The sequence below is a fragment of the Amphiura filiformis genome, chromosome 12, assembly GCF_039555335.1.
Source record: "Amphiura filiformis chromosome 12, Afil_fr2py, whole genome shotgun sequence".
In the NCBI taxonomy this organism is placed as follows: Eukaryota; Metazoa; Echinodermata; class Ophiuroidea; order Amphilepidida; family Amphiuridae; genus Amphiura; species Amphiura filiformis.
The window spans coordinates 5,318,048-5,342,868 of NC_092639.1; the positions used below are offsets into that span (position 1 = coordinate 5,318,048).

General features: G+C 36.6%; 1 protein-coding gene across 2 annotated transcripts in view; it reads left to right on the top strand.

Moving 5' to 3' along the window:
* Positions 1-24,821, top strand: part of LOC140165694 (ras-related protein Rab-23-like) — a 61,239-nt gene that overhangs the window by 22,416 nt on the left and 14,002 nt on the right. For both annotated transcript variants that reach the window (XM_072188999.1, XM_072189000.1), the window contains exons 2-4: positions 10,999-11,209; positions 15,324-15,409; positions 21,957-22,113. In XM_072188999.1, the coding sequence (XP_072045100.1) occupies positions 11,055-11,209; positions 15,324-15,409; positions 21,957-22,113 (398 nt within the window). In that variant the 5' untranslated portion in view covers positions 10,999-11,054. The remainder of the gene's footprint in view (positions 1-10,998; positions 11,210-15,323; positions 15,410-21,956; positions 22,114-24,821) is intronic.

A 24,821-nucleotide genomic window follows, 5' to 3' on the forward strand; every position in this document is an offset into this window, starting at 1 on the left:
TTCGTGTTAACAAGTTTCCTGTATTTTGCAACATAAATTACCGTACTGACGCTTGAGTATAGTCCCACCTTCGAGTAAAGTCCCACCCCAAAGTTTCAAAAAATTCTGAGAAATATTTTCGGTTTTGGAGTGTACCTGGACCTGGAGCTAAATGTTAGGATCATTCATGGTTGATTAAAAAAAAATTTAGGCCTATATGTTTTGAATAAATTTGTACTCATGTCATACTCTATTATGAATTCAAAATGCATTGAATTTGTATACAAATTTATTCAAAACACATAGGCCTACAATTAAAAATTTTAAATTTTAAATTTTTTTTTTTAATCAACCATTAATGATCTTACCATTTAGGTTTAGGTCCAGGGACACTCAAAACCGAAAAAAAAAAAAATCGAAATTCGAGTATAGTCCCACCCCCAATTTTGAAAAATGTTCACCCCAAAACGGGGTGGGACTATACCCGAGTCAGTACGGTATATAATCTCATAAAGTACATTATACACAAAAATAATAATAAATATTTGTAATTATCACTAAATAAATTTTGAAAGACAAACAATAAATTTAACAATTACTTTTTATTTGACAAGTCGGTTTACCCATTGGTTGTTGGCGCTTGGCGCATAGTAGACGACCTTGTCAAGTTGTCCCTTCTACGCGATCGCAATTCACCAGTGCGTATCTGCATTTCCTGGACTCATGGAACTAATAAAAATTAACTTTAGACTCATATTCCTTGATCATGATATATTTGTATCCAGCTTCACACCATTGGTGATTGGTTGCAAACATCTCACTAGTGTGGCAGCTATTTTCCAATCACTGGTTAGTATAATAAGGTGGCATAGTTGTATCTCAAGCTTCACATCACTTTATTGGTTGCAAGCATTGGGCATAGTTTATACCATTGTGAATCAAATAAAAAGGTGGCACATTTGATCCAGCTTCACACCACACATCATTGGTTGCAAGCATTGGTCATCATGCCACCGTAAATCAAATCAATAAAAAGGAAGGCAGTATTCCTCCAGCTTCACAACATGAGTTTCCACGAATGTGTAGGTTGTAAGCATGGCACTATGCCTTAAATTGTGTTGAGTCAAATGAACTCCATATGTACAAACCTTTCCATCTGCAAGACAAAAACAAAACAGAGATAGATGGTTAATATAGTACCTTGCACCTTTTATTTTTTAACAGTGATACATTTTTCTCCATGCATACCAACTTCCCAGTTTGTTTCTTGTGGGGCTTCCACAAATCAATGCTTATTTGGCTTCTTTTGCTTAGGTTTGGGCTCACCACTTGATTCAAATTCTTGATTAGACAAGTGAATTTTGCACCTAGTACAAACACAATCAGTTGGCCCAATTCCCCTTTTGGTCAAGTTATTCACAAGTCTGGTATGATGTGGCAGGCCATCACTTTGAATAATGTGCCAGTACTTTGATGGGAGGTTTTGTTTATGGCACACTGCACATGGTCCACGACCAGGGCGGTCGGGGTGGCTTTTGTCACAGGAAGATTTTGGTGCCATGATTTAAAGGGAATTTAAATTGAAACAGCTGTGCATTAGTAGAAGTCTTGACCTACAATTTACCTTACAATATTTACATTACCTTACTTTACATACTTACCTTACACAAATTACATTACAATATCATACTTGCATGAAAAGTTTTCAGTATTATATGGACTTGCGCAATATAACAAAACACAATTTAATGCAGTTTTATATTTTAAATTTCAACAGCTGAAGAAAGCAAGTTGCTGTTGCAATGTTGGTGTGAATCAATTATCAGGACAGAATTTTGACAGTCAATGTATACATGCAGCAAACATTAGAAAATATATTGCATTGTAAAGTATACATACCTTCTCCGCACTTCTCAGTTGGGCACACCCGTTATTCAACAACAGTTCCTCTGAAGTCTGAAAGCATAATGCAACAAATAAATTAATCAGGCACAATCAGGAACAGCATTTTCTACAGTACAGCTCCTCTTCAGTTGCATTTGCAAGAGTGATTTATAGCTCCTCTTGATGACTTGTTAAATTCATAACATTTGGCTACATACATCAGGCATGAGACTGCACTTTCCTAAAAACAAACTGACAATGCGTGTGAAATTGGGCAAAAAGTACCAAAAACAGGCCTAAATTTAATAAAGTTACAGAATTAATATTTTATTGAAAGACTAGTCTTAAATTGATAATCTAACAAGTATCCAGATTAGTCAAAATTGACAAATCTCCCTAATGGAAAAAGAATTATTTAATATGTGGGGATTTTTAAAAACTGAAGACTGTCTAAAAAAAAAAAAAAGGATAATCGACCGACCGACCCAAATTTCAATTTTTCCCACTTGAGGGCAACACAACAAAAAAATGTTTTGCCTAATAAAGAAGTTGAGCTGCCGGGCGCCGAAATTGTCGAGTGCAATGACGTCCCAGTTAAATACAATGAAGGCTGACGACACAAATAACCATTACGTCATTGCACTTACACAATTTCGGTAGCCGGGAATTTTGAATATCGTGTGTTGATGAGAGCCGACTGTTTTTATTCGCTTTTATGGTCAATTTGAGTTTGTTTTAAATAAAACCATGTGATTCGTGGCTTGATAATTGTTTTTGTAACATAGGAATAATGTTCAGGGTTCCAGCACCTTTTTAAAATTCAAGGACTTTCAAGGTCCAAAAGCACGATTTTCAAGGACTTACCACAACACAAAAATCATGATCGCTCTCCATGCGGCACATATTAACAAAGTGACAGCTCCTCCCCAAATTTTGTCAAAATTATATTTTAAATTCCAATTTGCAAGGACTTTCAAGGACTGTGTGCAGTTTTCCAGGACTTTAAAGGCCTTGAAAAGGCGTTTTCAAATTCAAGGACTTTCAAGGACCGTGGGAGCCCTGAATGTTATGATTGCCCGAGACTCCCTTTAACTAAAAGTTGTCAAGAAAAAATTGTTGGCGCAAGAAACAAAAATTAGGAACGAAATAAAAATAAAAAATGTTTGCGTTGGTATGCATCGGTAACCATAACTTGCGCCAGTAGCCATACATACAGTGTACGTTGATAACTTGCGCCAGCAAGTTGTGTATCAATTTCATCTGATACACGCGACCACAATAGCATTTTAGAATAAAATGAAGCACACTTGAATGCGACGGCAAAGTAACCAACACGCCTCTTCAATTAGTCCAACCGAGAAGTTGTTAAACTACATTATTACTGAAGTTCAACCGAATAAAAGAAATTGTTGCTCCATAAATTATAATCATTTTTCATAACAAAATATGATATGAAAACACAGGTGAGCAATGTATGAATATATGGAGAGGTTAAACAGGTTGTAAATTATCAATATTAAAGGCCTATTCAGTGATTTGCTCATCCGGACGATAGTAAAAATCATCAAAATTCAGATTTTGGTACCTTTGTCATTGTCATAGATGTGCTGACATAGTGACATAGCCTGCTAGTGGTTCAGCCGAAAGCTGTGTATTTACGACAAAATAAAGGCATTTACATGAATCTGTAATTTCTGTACTCTCAGTACAGAAATTAGCTACATGTATTTGAATGGGGCTTCAACTTCTTCAATATTGCTGTTTGCTTTTTGTTTTTGCAAAATTTTTCATTTCAAAAATACCAAATGACAATTTGAATGCCTTATCCTTCACTTTTAAAGCAATTTATAAACAATTTTAATTTTTTTACACTTTCGCTGGGATCACTGAATAGGCCTTTAATACTTTGTGACATTTATAATGAAAACATAATTAAAACAGTCAAAAACGTTATTTCGATAACTTCACAAATAATTGTTTTAAATTTAATATATTTGAAAATTGGTGACGATTGAATGAATTGAATTGTCTACTTGTATTACAAACGGTCACCGAATACGAAAGTAACAGGAGTTGTACACACGCCACTTGACAGTACATGTAGATACATTGTAGATTTCTCGAATATTGTACCAAGTCATTAGATACAGACTTTAAGGTACATATTTCGAGGTGCATAACAGACACAAAATTTGTGTCATAACAAACACCAAATTGGTGTCGATGACCTGACATGCATGCATTCTTTTGTGATGGTCTTTCAATTTGTGCCGAGTGTCCTTGCAGACTTGACTATGCTTCAGTGGTCATGAAAGGATTCAATAGATAACCTCTGCCCCACTAATCCCCAGCTATTGTCTGAAATTGCACCTCGGAAGATATATTATAACAACTCAGTCCTCAAATGATAGTCATATAATGACCAAAAGATAAATGACTGACTATCATTGAGGACTGAGTTCCGCAGTCTACCAAGTCATGAAGTCCAAGACGGCAAGAGCAAACCAAATGAAAAGTCAGTAAAATTAGGATTTAGGTCATAGCAGCTGAATGCTATGCTGGGATCTTGTCTCGTATCATAATAATCATAATACATGGACATGGTAATTCATGAATTGGTATAAATATGTTGAATTTGTTTGAGTTTGATTGACATTCGACATTCAGAACTTGTCATTGACCCGACAGAATTATCGAAAAATTGACATAATGGCCATCAGGATCAGCATTGTAAATTACGAATAAACAATCATGACAATACCTGATGTAATGCAGCAGTGAGTTTATGGCTATTTAATACATATAAGCTTACCAATCATGTTACAGTACAATCGTTGTTCGGCGAATCGCCATATTCGTGCACTGACAACACATGTGAAAGAGCATATCGCAAGCGCATACATGTCATGCACGTGTGCCGAATTTTGCTCCAATTTTGAGACACTTTTTCTCTACAATCCGTATCTTGCTCATTAACGGTTTTACAATCAAAAGTTGCCTAAAATACTAATGAAACAAATGCATGCATGTAATTTAGGCTCACAGGGATAAGACAAGAAATATTCTAATCAACTTAGCGTAAACAATCGTAAAATACCACTTACCAGTACAGTCAAGGACGCCGCTGCTGGGGATGATATTTTCCTAACCGGATTAGCAAGGTTAATCCCAGATATATATTAAGAAAGTTCCTATAACTAGGTTTATTTTAAAACAAACCCGGTTTAAAACAATCAATCTGACCTTTTAGAATCGATTAGAGAAGTAAACCCGCTTATGACGCGCGAAAATATATCGATCTTGATACCCACGAGGGCTCAGTTCGTCAATGCGAAGTTCGCATCGTAAAAACTTGACCTTTAACGGTCAAATCGCGAGTTGGACGTCGTACTACAAACAGTGTTCAGAAAATGGTTCAGCAGATGTTGAAGAATAAATTTAGGATACAGGGTGTCCAAAATAAAATTATCTAAAAAAACTTTCCTGCTCACACGGCCACTATTTTAGAAAATGAGCTGGAAATTCACCAGGATCTAGCCTGTTAGGTCTTACAACTTTCTCTGAAAGAATATTTATTAATTCTGACAGGAATTTTTATAACAATTTTTTAAATATTTTTCAGGTAAAAGTCACCTAATACCTAATACCCACCACCCTAACCCACTACCACACCACCCTACCCAGGCTACCACCCTCATCCACCCCTAATACTATCATGCCACTGCCAGAACTCACTACCCCACACCCTACCCCAGCACTCTACCATCCTACCCCACCCATCTACCCCACCACCCTATCCCCTACCCCACCACCCTATCCACTGCTCCACCACCACCACCTTATCCACTACCTCTACCACCATGATACCTTTTCTTATGCCCCACCACCCTGATCCCACTACCCCAACACCCTACATTTGTACCTTACCCACCTACTTCCCTACCACCCAGCCAGAACCCTACCCCAGCCATCCTTACCCCACCACACCCTACCCCTCCTCTTCTTGTACTTACGAGCCTGATCAACGTTGTCAAGAAATCAGATTATCAGTTATGATGGTATGAATTACCTTGACATGTTTCTATTGTTTTTTAAAACTCACTTGGTGTCCCTTTTCCCTCCATGTGGGGGTAAAAATGCAAGTACACTCCTTCAAAGTTGTACTTTCTTTATCAAAACCAGTGCTGTCCCTATTGACCCCGAAGTCGGGGGTCAATAGGGACACCAAAATTTTATTTAAAAGATATATGGTCGAATCCAACGAAAAGTGTACACGGCATGTTCAGGGCCATAACTTAAAAGTATTAATCAATTGGCATTCGTTTTTGTATTGTGTTTATTTGCCTTGATCATACGCTTCGCGCCCATATATAATAAGACCCCTTCTGTGAAAAACTTAGACACAGAGACCCCAAAACATGCTATTTTTACCCATTTTTTCAAAATATTTCTTAAAGTATTTTTTAAAAACATCTAAATCAGTTATGAAAAGAAGTCATTGGATTGAATCTAAATTGATTTCCTGAAAGGTGTGTATTCAAAGATTGCCTGTTCAATTTTTCACATATTTGTACATAATTATGAATTTTTGTGATAATTTTTTGAGTGGTATTTTTTACATTACCTACGAATACAATTTTTCATAGCACTAGATATATCTTTAAAAATGGAAATCACTAATAAATGCACAATTTATACAAGCTTTGATATGTCCAATACTGAAATGCATTGCATTCGGACATCTTTATTATTGTGTTTAGCTGCCAGAAATTCTAAATGGCACAAAGGTAGGTTTGGTAAAAAATATGCATTACCTCCGAATACATGTTAAAAGCTGTGCCATTCCCACAAAGTGAGAGAATAGTAAACAATAGTTAAGCAATAGGTGCAGGGTAATACACTCTTTATTTCTACCAAGTTTCAATAACCTGCGTTTAAATATTTCTGAGATGTCAACAATAAAAGCAAGTATTCAGGGGTACATTTCGCAACCGAATGTTACCTACTTAATACACTTTGACATCATGACAGTATTGTGAAACACCGCCATTCATGCCAATGCCCATATTGGTACATAACGAAGGCCTGTATGTTTGCTCTCAAATCATATGTCAATGAAAGTTGCGAATTCACATACATGCCCACCATGCAAAACTGAATACGGCTTAATTGGTGAAAAATATGTACTGAAATAGACGACGGTCTGCTCATTTGAAAGAAAAATCAGATTCAAAGAAGTTTCGAAGGGGATAAATACTTGGATTTGTCAACTGTCATGTGTGCTTCATTTTAAATGTTTACCGACCTTCTGGTTTCTTAGTAATTTGTGTCCAAATTGATTTCTTCGAAGGTAACTCTTGACGTTTTCGCTAAGGTTACCTACTAATACCATGGAAAAACGACTGTTCTCATTGTCTCATGATCTAGACAACACATTGATGGACCCTGGTATAAAGCTAATTGTAGTTGCCCTCAAACAAGACGTAACTGACTCCAAGATGGACTTCACAAGTCTGCAATAACGGTTTTAAGCGATTTGTGTGCAATTAAGCAAATTAAAGTCACTTTAATGCCTTTGTTTCTTACTTCAATCCTCTTTCAACCGCTAGAACCGACATTATTAATACATGATAGGGTCTAAAGTATCAATAAACGCACATAAAGAAAATAATACATTCAAAGTGCTTTATAAAATGAAGTTTTGATTACAAAAAAAAACAAAAGTCTAATTCTTACCTACAAATACTGAAATGTTACTTACGAATACAGCATAATACATGACATGTGTAATGAAGTGTCCCTACCAATGGAAATTAATTGTCAAAAACTTTAAGCGGTACCCCAGGACACTATTATTACCCATATACGGATTCATTCAACAATTATTTATTATGTAAAATTGCTGATTAACTACTTGTATATCAAAATGAAGTGGTCAAAATCTTGCTAAAAGCATCAAAAATTTTTGATCTAAGGTAATAGCATTTATTCATTTGGACGTACCATCTGAAAGGGATCTAAAAACTACCATTTTATTAATTGATCATTACCATAATAGCAAAATTTAAACCTATAAACTCAATATAGATATTGTTAAATCGCTCATGTTACCTACTTAATACCGGTTTCTTCACCTTTTCATTGTATAAAGCGTTAGGTGTATGCGATAATTCCTAATATTCTTGAAAACATATATCATACTCGTTCTTATACAATGTGTAAATTGATTCTTACTCATTTGATAAATAAAATACAGAAACTGACCTAAACTTCATTTTCAAAAATAAACTAGCATAAATTGACTAAGATCATATTGATCGCGTTACAAAAATAAAAACAAATATTTTCTGGTTGAGTTAGCATTTTCCTGACACCCTGTGGTCTAAAAAAAAAAAAAAAAGCGTTAATGGGAATATTCCATTTGTTTTAGGTTGATTAGTATTGCGATAGTGAAAGCATCCTAGTGGTATTCGTAGGTAACATTGGGTTTTGATATCACATTTACTATCACACGTCCTGGATTTATTTTTCAAGATTAGTAATGGCACTTTTGGTTCCTTAAAGGCCAATATGTCATCAATCAATGGGCAAAAGGAAAAAATTGTGGAGACATTTTTATTTCGGACTTTTATTTTTGGCCCGTGGACACTTTTGGTTGATTCACCATATACCCCCAATATATTCAATTTTTTTATAATGGTGGATTAAAGGCATCGTGGGTGGACATAATATGCCCTCAAAAGTTTGGCTCATGGGGCTACAGGAAAAAAACTACAATCTAGAGAGTGCCAAAACTGTCCCTATTCACCCCAATCTACGGTACTACAAAATACTACAAACAACTTCACTGCGCGTGCATGCAACCCACGAGATGTGTTGACACAATCACCCTAGATGTGATAGGCACGCTTTCGTTTGCCCGGCCAGTGGAAGACCTGTGGCTAAGTGTCGGCGACCTAGTGATTTGCATGGGAAGGGTCTTGGGGTTCGAATCCCACCCAGAGCAAACAACTTCTTTGTTTGTTTTTTCTCTAAATTTATTCCTTCCTTCTTTCCTTTCCATTCGTCAAAAAGCCCTTCAAGCATTGGGGTTAATAATATAGCCCTCTTTAGGTTAGGTTGAGTTTGAGCTTGATATTGGAAGAATACATGAATTTGTATTTAAAAAAATAAAGAACAGAACAAAAACCAACTAGAGCAACTGTGCCTTTGCAAGGGCACAAGGTAAGTTAGGCGGATGATTGTGACGATCTGATCAAGCAGCAATACTGTGCTGGATAAGATTAATTTTAATAAGACTGTTTCATTAATTGCCATTTTAATATACATTGATCGTGGAAAGCTGCCATTTTTAAAACTTGACCTTTGACCTCTGTATGGCCCCCGTAATGACCATAAATGAATTTAAAAATATTTAAAACATGTGAAGAATGTCATAACTCATAAGGATCATTGCATTTAAATTTCACCTCAATTGAAGCATTTTGAAAACTTGACCTTTGACCCCTTTATGACCCCTTAATGACCTTAAATGAATTTAAAAACATCTTTAAGGGTTCATACCACTAAATCCGCCCGTGAAGCGGTTTCCGGCAAAAGTTTATCACAACTATAGTCCCAACTTTGCATACAAATTGTGCAAAATCGGTGCAATATTAACAATTTTAGTGTTGAAAATCGTGTTTTACTAGAACTTGTGAATGTGATCTCTACTAATTTGAAAAGAAAACGTTAAAATTTGAGTGATGTTTACGATGATGAGCGCATGAACACACGAGGTCAAAACGCGTTAGCAGTCGGACGTAAACACAGGAAAATCGGGCCTTTTTATATAGCGCTAATTTTCTCAAAAAGTAGACCTAAAAAATTTTGTTCTGATTAAGATGATATCAAATATATATTTCAAAACTAGAGGTAACTCGACTTATGGCCTTAAACGTGACCCCTATTTTGCATGTAAAGTCTATGGAAAGCTATTTTGTGTTATGTACCCTTAACATGTTTAGAATGTCATAAGGATCATTGCATTTAAATTTCAGCTCAATTGGAGCATTTTTAAAAACTTGACCTTTGACCCCTTAATGACCTTAAATGAGAATGACATAAGGATCATTGCATTTAAATTTCAGCTCAAGTGGAGCATTTTGAAAATCTTGACCTTTGACCCCTTTATAACCCCTTAATGACCTTAAATGAATTTTAAAATATTTTTAAAATGTTTAGAATGTCATAAGGATCGTTGCATTTAAATTTCAGCTCAATTGGAGCATTTTGAAAATCTTGACCTTTGACCCCTTTATGACCCCTTAATGACCTTAAATGAATTTTAAAATATTTTTTAAATGTTTAGAATGTCTTAAGGATCATTGCATATAAATTTCAGCTCAATTGCAGTATTTTCGGTTAAAATGACCTTTTCTGACCCGCCCTGTGACCCCTTGGATGACCTCTGACATTAAACAACCCATAACTTTTGTAGCCAGCTACCCAATACTGCTTGTGACTGCGTTTGGTCAAAATCCGATCAAGGATGTAGCAAATTGTGAGAAGAAAGAAAGAAAGAGGAAAGAAAGAAGAAAGAAGTGGCAAGAAAGAAATAAGTTAGGCTGCATAAAAATATAAAAACATTAAAAAAACCCACTAAACTTTCTTGCATGAACAATGGTATAGATGTGTTGAGCAGGTTATCATGCAGCCATGAATGTATATAGGCAATATAGTTTCAGCTTAACGGTGAAGGAATGTCTATCTCTGAATAAGGATTCCAAATAGAGTTGTGCTATTCAATGAGAATGACAGTGTGTGGATATTTATAAGGTAGAGGTTTTCATTTCAGAAAACATTTTGGTTGAATAAAAACTGCATTTGTAATTAATTGCCTCGATAACAAACATCATTTTGAATTTCTGAACATATTGAGTACATCGGCTGATGAATTGATGCATTAGCAAGATGAAATACATCTCATTAATTCCGTCAGTATCCCAGAACTCAATTTATTTTTAACTAAAATGTAACATATGAGGCTAATCATCAAATTGATGCAAATTACATCTTTTATAAACAAATCACAGCAAAAACAAAGCCTTTAATTTTAACAGAATATGCATATTTTCTTGTTTTTCTCTTCTGCAGAATTATATTAAAAAAACCAGACAGTCTTGGTTGCTAGGTAACCAACCCAATTGAAGATGAAGGAGGAGGATGTAGAGATTGCCATTAAGGTGGTTGTGGTGGGTAATGGAGCCGTGGGTAAATCTAGTATGATTCAACGATACTGTAAGGGAATCTTCACCAAAGATTACAAGAAAACAATAGGAGTGGATTTTTTAGAAAGACAAATAGAGTAAGTGGAAATATTTCCATGTTTCTTTAGTACCGGTAGCTTTATCTGGTTTGGACCAGGTTCATGTATAGGTAGTACATACTTAATAGTTACCACAATGCGTTACATTTTTGTTCACACCTTAAATGAAACATCTTGGGCAGTAAATTTGAGTTGGGTATTGAGAAAAATATAAAAGCTTTTTTCTGATACAAAATTTCAGTTTTGGATGAAGAAAAATAGGGGCTAAGAAAATGTAAATATTTTGAGAAAATTGGTGGTTTGTTTCAAATCACAGAAATATTGTGCCGTGAAAATATTGTGCCTTGAAAATATTTAGAGAATAAAGGTATTGTTTTTGGCCGTTGTCGTACATCTATCATCTCATATAACAGGGATGATATCTTACACCGCCCACAATGCATTTCTCCCATTTCAATTTTCTGTACTGATTTGCTATCTAGTGCAACATGGGTTGATAGTGACAAAGAGTACTTCAATGAACAGAGCACATCCAGATCTTGCACAATATGTTTATTTCTTGACTATCGACCCATGTTTAGCTAGTCTATTCTCAACATTTGCTGTATATTTTTCAAAGGGTTCTGGGAAGGGTACGATATCTGCTCTGGTAATTATTGTTGGTATTAAACACAAAAAAAACAAATTTCAAATAATCCAAGTTAATAATCCTGAACCGTATAGTGCAGAAGGTTCTGTTCTACAGGGTTCTCAGAACCAAAGCCACAGCTTTGATCAGTGGTGTGCACAGCACATTGAAAGAGGGGGGGGGGCAGGTTGTTCAGTTCCCCTGAATGGAGTTTGATTTAGGTATCTAAGGTGCGGTTTTAGCGTTTTCCCCTGAATTTTCCCCCAAAAGTGGGTGGCACGTGCCCCCTCTCCCCCCTCCCTTTGCACACACCACTGGCTTTGATACAGTTTCAATATGGCATCATTGGAAAAGCAATGATAACAAAAATCAAAATGTTTGTAACAAAACTCAATGGGGGAACTCATATGGCTTTATTTATTAAAATTGGTCCTTTCCCTGCACTCAGAATGAAGCCATTTGAATATGTCAGTGAGTCATCATTCTTTGAAAGGCAATGACAACAAAAGTGGGTGGCACGTTCCCCCCTGCCCCCCACCCTTGCACACACCACTGGCTTTGATACAGTTTCAATATGGCATCATTGGAAACGCAATGCTAACAAAAATCAAAATGTTTGTAACAAAACTGGATGGGGGAACTCATATATGGCTTTATCTATTAAAATTGGCCCTTTCCGTGAACTCAGAATGAAGCCATTTGAATATGTCAGAAAATCATTGTTCTTTGAAAGGCAATGCCAACAATCATTAAACCTGTAGAGTAATGTAGACCCTTACCAAGTTAGGTCGGTCAGTCGAGAATACGCTAAATAACCCTGAAACTACAGAACGCTTGAAAAATCTGTGGGTAAAATTCAATCAAAATTACTCCACTACGGGGGTGTGGGGACACCCCCCATCCCAATGTCCAAAAAGTCCCATTTGCTTTGCGAATGTAGCGAGCGAAAAAATATGGTTTTTTTTATGTGCGTTTTTGGTCAAAAAAGGTCCAAGTTTTGGAAAAAAAGTCCACTTGTTAAAAATCCACCCCCTAGCCCAAAAAGGTCCAAATTTTGAAAAAAAGGTCCACTTTTTCCAAATCAGCCCCACCCACATATAAATCCTGGTTACAGGTCTGATCCAGAATAATATTTGCATAGCATGGAGGCAGTGATGACATTTACTATAATTTTATTGTGTACATCAATCATGGTATGGATGTATTGAGTTCACTGGAGCTGTTGTCACCTTGATTGTTGTGATTATGTCACCATGGCAACAGCCAAACCTCTGATAAACAATTCATTATTGCACATCATGTTAGAGCTATGTAGGGGCAGTAGTGTGGTCCAGGGTTCATGTTTGTTTGCTATTATATGCCTGATACCATGCCAAACTATTATATAGGGGAACAATTTTTGTGAGCTTGATATTTTGCACTGTTCTGGGTCGATTTCAAAATTCTGCAAAAATATTTTAGACTTGTAAGTTGTAGGCTGTTTGAACCTGTGAGTAAAAGACATTGTGGAAAATCTGCCCAGAACAATTAAAACTGAAAAATTAATTGCTAAAATATCCGACTGTATAAATAATGCACATTTTATAATATGCTGTAATGTGATGCAGCTAGGTGTTCCATGCAGGCACAGACTGTATGCAGGTCTCAAATCAGTGTTGTAGGTCTCGAGACCATGTCTCGGTCTCGAGACCATCTCGAGACCTTTTTTGTAGTGTCTCGGTCTCGGATGTCAAGGTCTCGGTCTCGAACTCAAAAGTCTCGGTCTCGACCTCAAAGTCTCGGTCTCGAACGCTTTTTTGTTCGAGACCTGTCGAGACCTGAAGAAAAAGATATGATTTTCTGTTTTTGTTCATTATTTATTCCTTACCCTAAATTTCAATGAATGTTGAAGAAATTGTTAAGAATAAAGATACAGAAATCATTTTATAAGGTTATAAAAGTTATAAATGAATCATAAGTGAGCTTGTTCGGATGTGAGCTTCCAATTTCAGTTCATGATTAAACATAGGTGGGCAGGTGGTGGAAGTGAGGATCCCACTTAACTTTTGTAAGGGGAACATTCTCCACAAAAGCAAAATAGATGAACAAATAGTTGCCCTGTGCAGTGTGCATCTTCTTTTCAGCACGAAAAACAAGTGTGTTTTTTGGCCCAAATATGGTAAAATTGTTCAATTTTAGTGCTTCACAAGACTGTTGTTTCCAGCCCTTCACACACTAGCCTAATTTTGCCTCCACTATCGCCAACATTTTTGAAATTTTCCCAAAATTTGGAGAAAAAATTGCAAAAATTAAGACAAAAGTGTTAACTGCAGGTCCAAATTTCTTGAACAGTTGGTATGGGTTCCCTTTAAATTCTCAGCGGCACACCCCTACCCAAACCAAACTTGAGTATCCCAGGGGATTAAACCAAGGTATCGGGTCTCGGTCTTGGTCTCGGAACTTAGAGGTCTCGGTCTCGGAAGGGATGGTCTTGGTCTCGGAAGGTTTGGTCTCGGTCTCGGTCTCGATCTCGGACGGGCAGGTCTTGGTCTCGGTCTCGGTCTCGGACATAGAGGTCTTGACTACAACACTGTCTCAAATGAATGCAATCACATGTTCTGAATTCTGAGCAGTTCTAATTTTATACTCACTGTGATTAATAATACAAATTGTTTGAAATTTGCATAAAATTAATGTCAGCACATTAATTTAAATTAATTGCTCTAATTACATAACTTTTAATCATGTTGTAGAACATATTTTTTTTATGTGCACTAAAAAATTGTGGTACAATGTGTGTTATTACCTATTCAGTATTAAATTTCTATTATCATGCTGCTGTAATTAACAATTAATGTGTATTAGTAATTATTTTTAAATGATGGCTACATATATGTTGTGATAAATTCCCAGGGGGCCATTCATGTATAATAGCATTGCATGCCCAACATTTTCCATGACACACCCTGAAAAAGTTGTATCTAGTAATACCAGAAAAAATACCCTTGAGCAACGAAAAAAAAACCTACCTGTTTTACAGGCAGAAAGACTGTTCAAGTAGGGTTTTTCAGTCAGGATTTTTTTTGGAGGCTAAAATGACCCTGGCCTAAAGTATCACCAAAAGCTTGAAATATCTGGAAAAAATTTTATGATTGTTTGCCATTAACATATTTTGAAAATGTTCTGAATTTTTTGCACAGATTTTTGGCCAAAACGTGGCTGATTTGACATGATTTTCGCAAAAAAACTTCTACCAAAAAATCGGGGTCAGTCAACCCTGTAAAACAGGGTGGTGCTGGTGGGTTTTTTGGTCGCCTTTACAAGAAAATCTTATACGAAATTTCACCCCATGCAAGTGTTTGTTAAGCAAAGATGAAAAATTACTCTAAACAGGATTAACATTAAAATACAACACTTTTCCTCTCCAATCCCTAAACTTACACAATTGCAACAACAACTAAATCCTCATCTTTTAGCCACTGGGGATTAATTATTTTATTTTTAAATGTTTGCATTGACTGAAGTTTCTTAATTTTTTCCCTGCAGATTAAATGAAGAAGAAGTTCGGTTAATGTTATGGGATACTGCCGGACAGGAGGAATTTGATGCTATAACTAAATCTTATTACAGAGGTAGGTAACGTTACGGGACACTGTCGGAAAAGAGGAATTTGATGCTGTTTCAAAATCTTATTATCTAGCTATGACAAGGATTCAATTTACAATATACAGGTTTTGTCTTACCATAAAAGCCAGACTTTTCTAGGTTGGATTACCTTTAAAGTGTTTTTATGTGCTAAATTGTATTCAAGGCCAAGAAAAATAGTCTTATTTGCAACTGATCAGACTTTGACATTTTTAAGCTGGAGAAAAATTGGCAGCCTCACCAGTACTTGGGTGTATGTGTGTGGTTTTAGTGGTTTAAGCTGCTTTTATAGTAGACTATGCCATAGTCGAATTTTATTAAAAATATGTTATTATATGATGAACCCATTTCGTTGAACTCAAAATTATACTGATGTTTATTAAAATTAAAGTATTCAATAGTAAAATGGTCATAAAGAGTTAAAAATATCAGACGATTAGTGACAATAAAAGTAATTGAATGCAACATTATCTTGCATAATTATAATGGCTCACTTTAATACTGAACAATTCTGATTTTGGAATCTACCAGTTTATTGATAGCGAACCCGAAAATTCGACTATGGACTTTGAATTGTAAGCAGAACTTTACCCCTGGACTTTGCTCTCTAAAATCACACTGTCAAGCATACTTGTTTATCAGTCCATTAACCACAAGTACAGCTAGATGTTTGATGAGAGATTAACTTTCAGCGTCAACACAAAAGCGCCGCAAATACCACAGACAGTTGTGTGCGGTGTAGTTTATGGTAATGGCGTGGGCCCAGAAGATTTAAACCATAGCGAGATATGGGCGACCAATCACAAGGCAGATCCATTTAAAGATGCATTACATCATGGCCATAGAGTCCCGGGTTAAAAATCTTAACCGCAAGGCAAAGTCAGTAGTCTACTTGGGAAGCTAACAAAGAGAGGGAGTAGGGTGACTGAAAAGATCAGATGTGAAAATCTATCAATTGTGCACACATTAATTATATCAGAGTTTTAAGCTTTTATACAATATCCAGAGTTTGCACAATGGGCAAGTGGACTACGGGGTATAGTCTACTTTTATAGTTATTTCTGTTGGTTTCTATTTTTGAAATTATTGTAGACAAAGAATTTACGACTGATGTCACAGTTTGTCCATGCATACACTCACAGATTATGTTTTCCTGGCTGTGACGGTTATTCTAGATACAGGTTAATAAAGGTACTGCACAGTATAGATCTGCATATGCTCTATGGGCTCTCTAGGCCACTGTTAGCCAATCCTGGCTGAAAAATTTATTCAAGATGCAGGCAAATAGAGGTTCTTTACAGTATAGACCACTTGGCCTGTGATGTCATTGCCCGGCAGTATGCGTGCGCATTATGGCAGTTTCCATTGTTCTTTGCCCTGCAGTGTGCGTACGCATCGTAGTTTGCTAAGGGCACATGCATTTTAAATCGCCCGCCACATTTCACATAGTACAAGAAAGCCATTGAACAGTGTAGCGGCTCGTTCAAGCATATCGACAGACGAGTCCCTCTCCTTTGTTGATAAACAGTGATGTCAAGTGGTCTATAGAGTTGCATTATGTTTTATGGGCTGTGCTGTCTAGGCCACGGTTAGCTATTCCTGGCCATACAGTTATTCTAGATATATATGCAAATTTTAAAAGGTAATACACAGTATGAGCTGCATAAATAGGCTGTCTAGCTTCTGTGATCTGTGACTTTGTGTGCAGTACAACGATCTATTTGTATATGATCTACCTGTGACTCTTTCTTGTGGTTTGTTTGTTTCAATTTGTCACGGCTACAACTTATGATTTCTGTCAAATTTTGATTACATGGTAGTCTTCCACAAACAAACTTACTAATTAGCAATTACTGTCAGGAAGGTTTTCTATCAATTTTATGCCAAATTATTAAGTAAAGTAAAAGAAAACCCACTTACTATCTTGACAGCCTTGGAGTTTTATGGTGATGAAATCAGCATTGCTCTCTTTTCCTACAAACAATATGAATTTGGCTGATTCCAATTAGGCAAAATTTTGAACATGTCTAAACATTACAAATATAGGTTAAAAAATGCAATTAAAATGATTCTACATTCATACATACACGCTATGTAACAGCGCGCGTGATTGGTCGAGACCCGGGGATAAATAAAGTTTATGCCCGGTGTCCCGGATGTGCGTTCACCGGGTAGGGAAAATGCAAGGAATATCATGTTTTTTAATAATCATGAAATTGTTATTTTTTGTTAATTTTTTGTTATTATTTTGATGAAATAGGAATCACAAAATGTTCTGGTATGTATGCAAGCGGCACCTCGTGCATAAACAATCGTTTAGTCATGAAAATAGTAAGGTCATCACCTGGAATGTGCAAACTGTTAACCAGAGTGGGAAGCTCGAAAATGTTAAGCAAGAGATGACCCGACTTAAAATCAACATACTAGGAATAAATGAAACCAGGTGGACAAATAATGGAGACTTCAAAATCGATGACTTCAAGATGATTTATGCAGGTGGTGACAAGCATGAGAAAGGAGTTGGGCTAATGTAGGCACCGGAGTTTCGCGCGATCGCGCAAAAAGCACAAAAAATCACGATTTTGGTGGTCCATCGTGAATTTTGAGAATTTTGCCAAACACACTACTTTTCAATGTAAATTCACCAATATTTACTGTTTACGTGAGTCCAGACCAGCACAATATCCTCCCGAAGCCCTTCCGTGATATGCAAATGTCCGATTTTTTCCATGACGTGTTACCATGTGTGGTAGTTAATTCTTTACATCGATCGTATGTATGAGTGACGCCATTAATCATATGCATAATTGATTGAGCGAAGAAGGGTAGGATATAAGTCACAGAGCGCACGCGATTTACGAATCAGTTCATGACAAAAACAACATTTGGACGCTAAAAAAGTACAGTTATGCATTAAAATGTTTATTGTACAGTACAGCAGTAGCTTTTCACATAAAATTTGCATTGTTCACATAATGTATCAACTTCATGGAGAGAAAACATCGGACTAGCACGTGTGAAATAGGTGCAGAATTCGCATACTTGATTTACTTCAATTGCGTGGTGACTTCATCAATGGATACAAAAAGTGGTGGAAAACGATTTTCGCTTTTTGACTTGAATTTTCGCAAGATTTTCGCTTTATAAAAAAAACCCGCCAGCGCATTTTGCCGCTTTTAAATCGCTAAACTCCGTGCCTAGGCTAATGCTAGATGCAGATATGGCTAAATGTGTGCTGGGCTATTGGACTGTAAGTGAGAGAGTTTTGCTGGTCAAACTACAAGGACAACCTTTCAATATCTCTGTTATTGTAGTATAATGCTCCCACAGCAGAGAGCACAGAAGAGTGTATTTAAAGTTTGTATTCAGTTTGTATTTAAAGGTAGGACATATGACCGTTCCAGGATTTGAAAATGACCCCTATTTCACGGGGAATCGAGGACATTTGCAGCAATTTTACCCCCTATTTTGCGCTGAAATCAAGGAAAATTTGCCCCAAATACCTCCCCTATTTTTATCATTTTGAGGACGATTTTCATTTCACCCCCTTATTACGAGGAATGGAGGACATTTTTTCAAATAAATACCCCTATTTTTACCATTTCAAGGACGCTTTTGAATTGCCCCCTATTTCACGGGAAATGAGGACAATAACTTGAAAACTGTAGCGGTAAAAGCGCAGACGAAAGTCCTAGAAATACACCCTATTTTCCATTTCAAGGACAATTTTGCTCCAAAACACCCCTAATTTGGACAATCGCGAACAATTTTGTCCTCGAAAATTCCGCGGACATTTCTTGAAAAGTACCCCTAATTGGAACCATCATGCGTACACATTGTCAGTGAAGACTGAACCCACCGGGGGAGATTGATGCTTTTTATGATAAACTGGAGGAAGCAAAGTCTCAGTGCAAATCAGATGAAATACAACTGATCATGGGAGATTTGAATGCAAAGGTGGGGCAAGGACAAGATGGCAAAACAGTAGGCGAGTTTGGACTTGGAGAAAGAAATGAGCGTGGTGATAGATGGGTGCAGTGGTGTGAAGCAAACAACATGGTAATCACAAACACTTGGTTTAAGGAGCACCCCAGAAGAATATATACATGGAAGAGCCCTGGGGATCGCACAAGGAACCAGATAGATTTCATAACCATTAATGACAGATTTAGAAGAGCAGTGAAACATGCGAAGACACATCCAGGGGCAGAATGCGGAAGTGATCATATTCCAGTAGTATGCACACTTCGTTGTAAGCTGAGAAAGTTGAAGAGAGCGAAGATCACGAAGAAGGTAGATTTTGAACAGCTGAAGAAACCAGAGATCCGAATGGAGTATTCCATCAAAGTGGAGAACAGGCTTGAGCAACTTACAGACGAAGGAGAAGAGATGACATGGGAATCAATGAGGGATATCTTGGTTGAAACAGCAGAGGAATGCCTGCCAAAGAAGAAGAGAGAAAGTAAAAGCAAGTGGATGACAGAAGAAATTCTATCAATGATGAGAGACAGGCAAAAGATCGTGGACAGGGATTCGAAAGAATATAGAGAGTTGGACAGGCAAATAAAGAAACGTTGCAAGGAGGCCAAAGAGACCTGGCTGAATAGTGAATGTGCCAAAATTGAGAGTAAATTTGGAGAGAATTGGAATGTGTATCAGAGGATAAATGAGATCTCAGGCAGGAAATCAGGCTGTTCAAGCTCTGGGTGCATCAAGGCAAAGAATGGTAATATGCTGGTAGGGAAAGATGATGTAATGAAAAGATGGATTGAATATGTTGGGGAGTTATTTCACGATGTAAGGGATGGTTTGCCAAGCTTTCCCGATTCTATTGAGGGTCCAAAGATATTGCAGTCAGAGGTTCGATCAGCTATAAAAATGATGAGCAGAAATAAGGCTGCTGGGCCAGATGGAATAGTTGTTGAAATGAATGAAGCATTAGAGGATTATGGAATTGAGAAACTGACAGGAGTCATCAACAGAATGTATGATGATGGGATATTTCCGGAAGACCTGAGCAAATCAATCTTTATTGCTCTTCCCAAGAAACCTGGCGCTGTGGATTGTGAACAACACCGTACAATTAGCCTTATGAGCCATGTTACAAAGATATAATTCTAAGAATCCTGTTACTCCGTGCAAGAAGTAGAATAAAACCTGAGATTGGTAAAGAGCAGTTCGGCTTTGTAGAAGATGCTGGTACCAGGAATGCGATCTACGTCTTGAGAATGATAACAGAGAGAGCGGTAGAGATGCAGAAGGATGTTTTCATGTGTTTCATTGACTACTCAAAAGCCTTTGACAAGGTGAGACATGATCAGCTTTTTGAAGATCTTGGCAGGCTAGATCTGCATGGAAAGGATCTACGACTGTTGCAGAACCTTTATTGGAACCAAACAGCGTTCATAAGGGTGGATGGAGATTGTAGTGAATATACAAGCATTAAGAGAGGAGTCAGACAGGGATGTGTGATGTCACCAGATCTCTTTAATTATTACAGTGAGCTGATTCTAAGGGAGCTAGAAAAGGAAAATGGTCTCAGTATAGGTGGACATAACATCACGAACATAAGATATGCAGATGACACTGTCCTATTAGCTGAGTCTGAGGAGGATCTGCAAAGGCTTCTTGATGTGGTGGTTCAGGAAAGTGAAAGGAAAGGTTTATCGTTAAATTGCAAGAAGACAGAATGTATGGTGGTATCAAAGACTGAAAGCCCAACATGCATATTGAAGGTGAAAGATCAAAGAATTAAGCAAGTTTCCTCCTTCAACTACCTTGGCAGTCTAATCACAGAAGATGCCAGATGTATTAAGGAGATTAAGAGAAGGATTGCACTGGCTAAGTCTGCATCCTCAAAGTTAGACAAGATCCTAAAAAACAGTGCCCTCAGTATAGAGACCAGAATTTGGGTACTCAACTGCTATGTCGTCCCTGTATTAATGTATGGAAGTGAAGCATGGTCAATAACAACAGACATTAAAAGAAGATTGGAGAGCTGCGAAATGTGGTTCCTTAGAAGAATGATGAAGATCCCGTGGACTGATAAAGATGTCCTAAGAAGAGCAAATGTGAACAGGAAGCTGTTACGTGAAATCAGAGTTAAGCAGCTCAAATTCCTTAGTCATATCCTCAGAAAGGATGGTTTCGACCCGGGGTTTCGAGAACCTAGTATTGACAGGAAGAATAGAAGGAACAAGGAGCAGAGGCAGGAAGAGAGTGATGTGGTTATCAAATCTGAAAGATTGGCTAAAAGAAAGGGGAGCTGAACATAAAGCGACAGAGCTTCTGGAGATGGCTTATAACAGAGAATTGTGGCATGACATGATCGCCAACGTCTTAGGATATGGCACCTAGAGAGAGAGAGTCATGAAAATATATAATGAACCCCTAATTATTGTTCTTCCTTTGCCCTCAACAGGTGCTCAGGCAGGTGTATTGGCCTTTTCTACTGTAGACCGTGCCTCATTTGAATAACGAACCCCTAATTATGGCTTGAATTCTTATTGTTCTTCCTTTGCCCTCACTCAACAGGTGCTCAAGCGGGTGTATTAGCCTTTTCTACTGTAGACCGTGCCTCATTTGAAGCCATAGAAAACTGGAAGAAGAAAGTAGAGGAGGAGGTTGGATCCATACCCTTGGTGCTGGTACAAAATAAAATAGATCTGGTAGAAGATGCTGTTATAGAACCGTGAGTATTATTTATCCAAGACTGAGAGTGGATAACAAATTTGTTAGAAATATAAATGCTGTTGTATTCATTCCAAGCGGACAGTTGCAATGAATGTCAAGGGACATAGCAATTTGTTGCCATGGAAGCACATTTTTTCATTCACATTAATTTGCAATTTTGTGAAGCATTTGATGTGATAAATATTCAGAATATGATTAAAAAACAACCAAACTTTGAATGTAGCTTATTCTTAAAGGTCTGGGCTATTCCATTTAAAATCCACACAACCCCTGTGGAAGATTTTGGTTATATCTACCTGGGGGGAGGGGGAGGATGAATTTCAAATGGAATTAGCACATTATCGGGTTCATTTGAAACTCCCTCAGTGGAAGAGGGTATATGAAATTCTGATGGGGCTGCCTAAAGTGTTTGTTCCATTTGAAATTAATACCCCACCTCTTGGAGATATTTCCAAAATCTTCCACACACTAGGAACCAATATAGTTAAGAAAAAGTTAAGAAACGGAAGTTTTGTTGATAAAAATGAACTAATATGGATTTTCTCTTGAGTTTTCCTAAATAGACCTCTGTGATTTGAAAGGTTACTATAATTAGTTCAGATCCATTCCACAAAAGTTAAGATTCTTGGTCCCAATGGTATGTTTTGAACTTCAACTGTAAATTGACCCAGAAAATGGTTCACCTCAAAAGATGTTGGCAAACTTTGGTATGCTGTATGTGGGGGAAAAGGTCAAGCTGGGTTGAACTGTGCACTGCTGTGCAGTACTTTATGGTTTACACAAGTTTGTCTTTATAGATTTAGTAATAGTGACAAACAGCAATATACTATTAGGCCAAAAAAAAGTTTTTCTCAAAGCTAGCTCGTGTGCACATTTGTAAAATTGCGTGATTTGAAAAAAAATAAATGCGGAATTTTAAAAAAAAATTTCCGGAAAAATTTGGCGAAAATCAAAAGTCGGGATTGGAAAAAAAAAATCGCATTTCGCATTTATTTTCAAACCACTTGTGAGACATACCTTTATAATTTTTTTGCCTAACATTTGCAAACATCCCTTTTACATTCATTGCAACCGATGGATAACTTAAATTTATTCAGGTTAACTTTTTAATGCAGATAGAACACAATGTAGATTATTAAAATTAGTATGATAATTATGGTGTTAACCAAATGTTTTTTCAGTATTCTCAACTTTTTTTCATACTTATTTTCTATTAAAGTTTCATTCCTATAATTTAGTTTTTAAGTTTTATATATATTTTTACAAGTGAAGTCAAGTTGCATTTGCAGCATGTCAGTCATTGTATAAACTGAAATAAAGTTAAAAACTAGCAAAGCTAACTAAATCAAATGTAAATTATGGGGACTCTTGCAATAGTAAATGTAACGGCAGGTGTAAAAGACAGAAAGCAGAAATGACAGAAACGACAGAAACAACAGGAACTAGAGCAACTGTGCCCTTTGCAAGGGCACGAGGTAAGTTAGGCGGATGATTGTGACGATCTGATAAAGCAGCAATACTGTGCTGAATAAGATCAATTTTAATAAGACTGTTTAATTAATTGCCATTTTATTAAATACACATTGATCGTGGAAAGCTGCCATTTTGAAAACTTGACCTTTGGTCTCTGTATGGCCCCCTTCATGACCTTAAATGATTTTAAAAATATTAAAAACATGTTAAGAATGTCATAAGGATCATTGCATTTAAATTTCACCTCAATTGAAGAAAAATGTTTAGAATGTCATAAGGATCATTGCATTTAAATTTCAGCTCAATTGGAGCATTTTGAAAATCTTGACCTTTGACCCCTTTATGACCTTAAATGAATTTTAAAATATTTCTAAAATGTTTACAAACATGTTTAGAATGTCATAAGGATCATATCATTTAAATTTCAGCTCAATTGGAGCATTTTGAAAAACTTGACCTTTGACCCCTTTATGCCCTTAAATGAATTTTAAAATATTTCTTAAATGTTTAGAATGTCATAAGGATCATTGCGTTTAAATTTCAGCTCAATTGGAGCATTTTGAAAATCTTGACCTTTGACCCCTTTATGACCCCTTAATGACCTTAAATGAATATTAAAATATTTTAAGCATGTTTAGAATGTCATAAGGATCATTGCATATAAATTTCAGCTCAATTGGAGTATTTTCGGTTAACATGACCTTTTTGACCCCTGTGACCCCTTGGATGACCTCTGACGTTAAACAACCCATAACTTTTGTAGCCAGCTACCCAATACTGCTTGTGACTGAGTTTGGTCGAAATCCAATCAAGGATGTGGAAGTAGTAGCAAATTGTGAGAAGAAAGAAGAAAGAAAGAAAGAACTAGAGAAACTGTGCCCTTTGCAAGGGCACGAGGTAAGTTAGGCTGATGATTGTGACGATCTGATGAAGCAGCAATACTGTGCTGGATAAGATAAGGATCATTGCATTTAAATTTCAGCTCAATTGAAGCATTTTGAAAATTTGACCTTTGACCCCTTTAATGCCCCCTAATAACCTTAAATGAATCTTTTTAAAATGTTCAGAACATCATAAGGATCATTGCATATAAATTTCAGCTCAATTGGAGCATTTTGAAAAACTTGACCTTTGACCCCTTTATGGCCCCTTAATGACCTTAAATGGATATCAAAATATTTTTAACATGTTTAGAAAGTCATAAGCATCATTGTATTAAAATTTCAGCTCAAT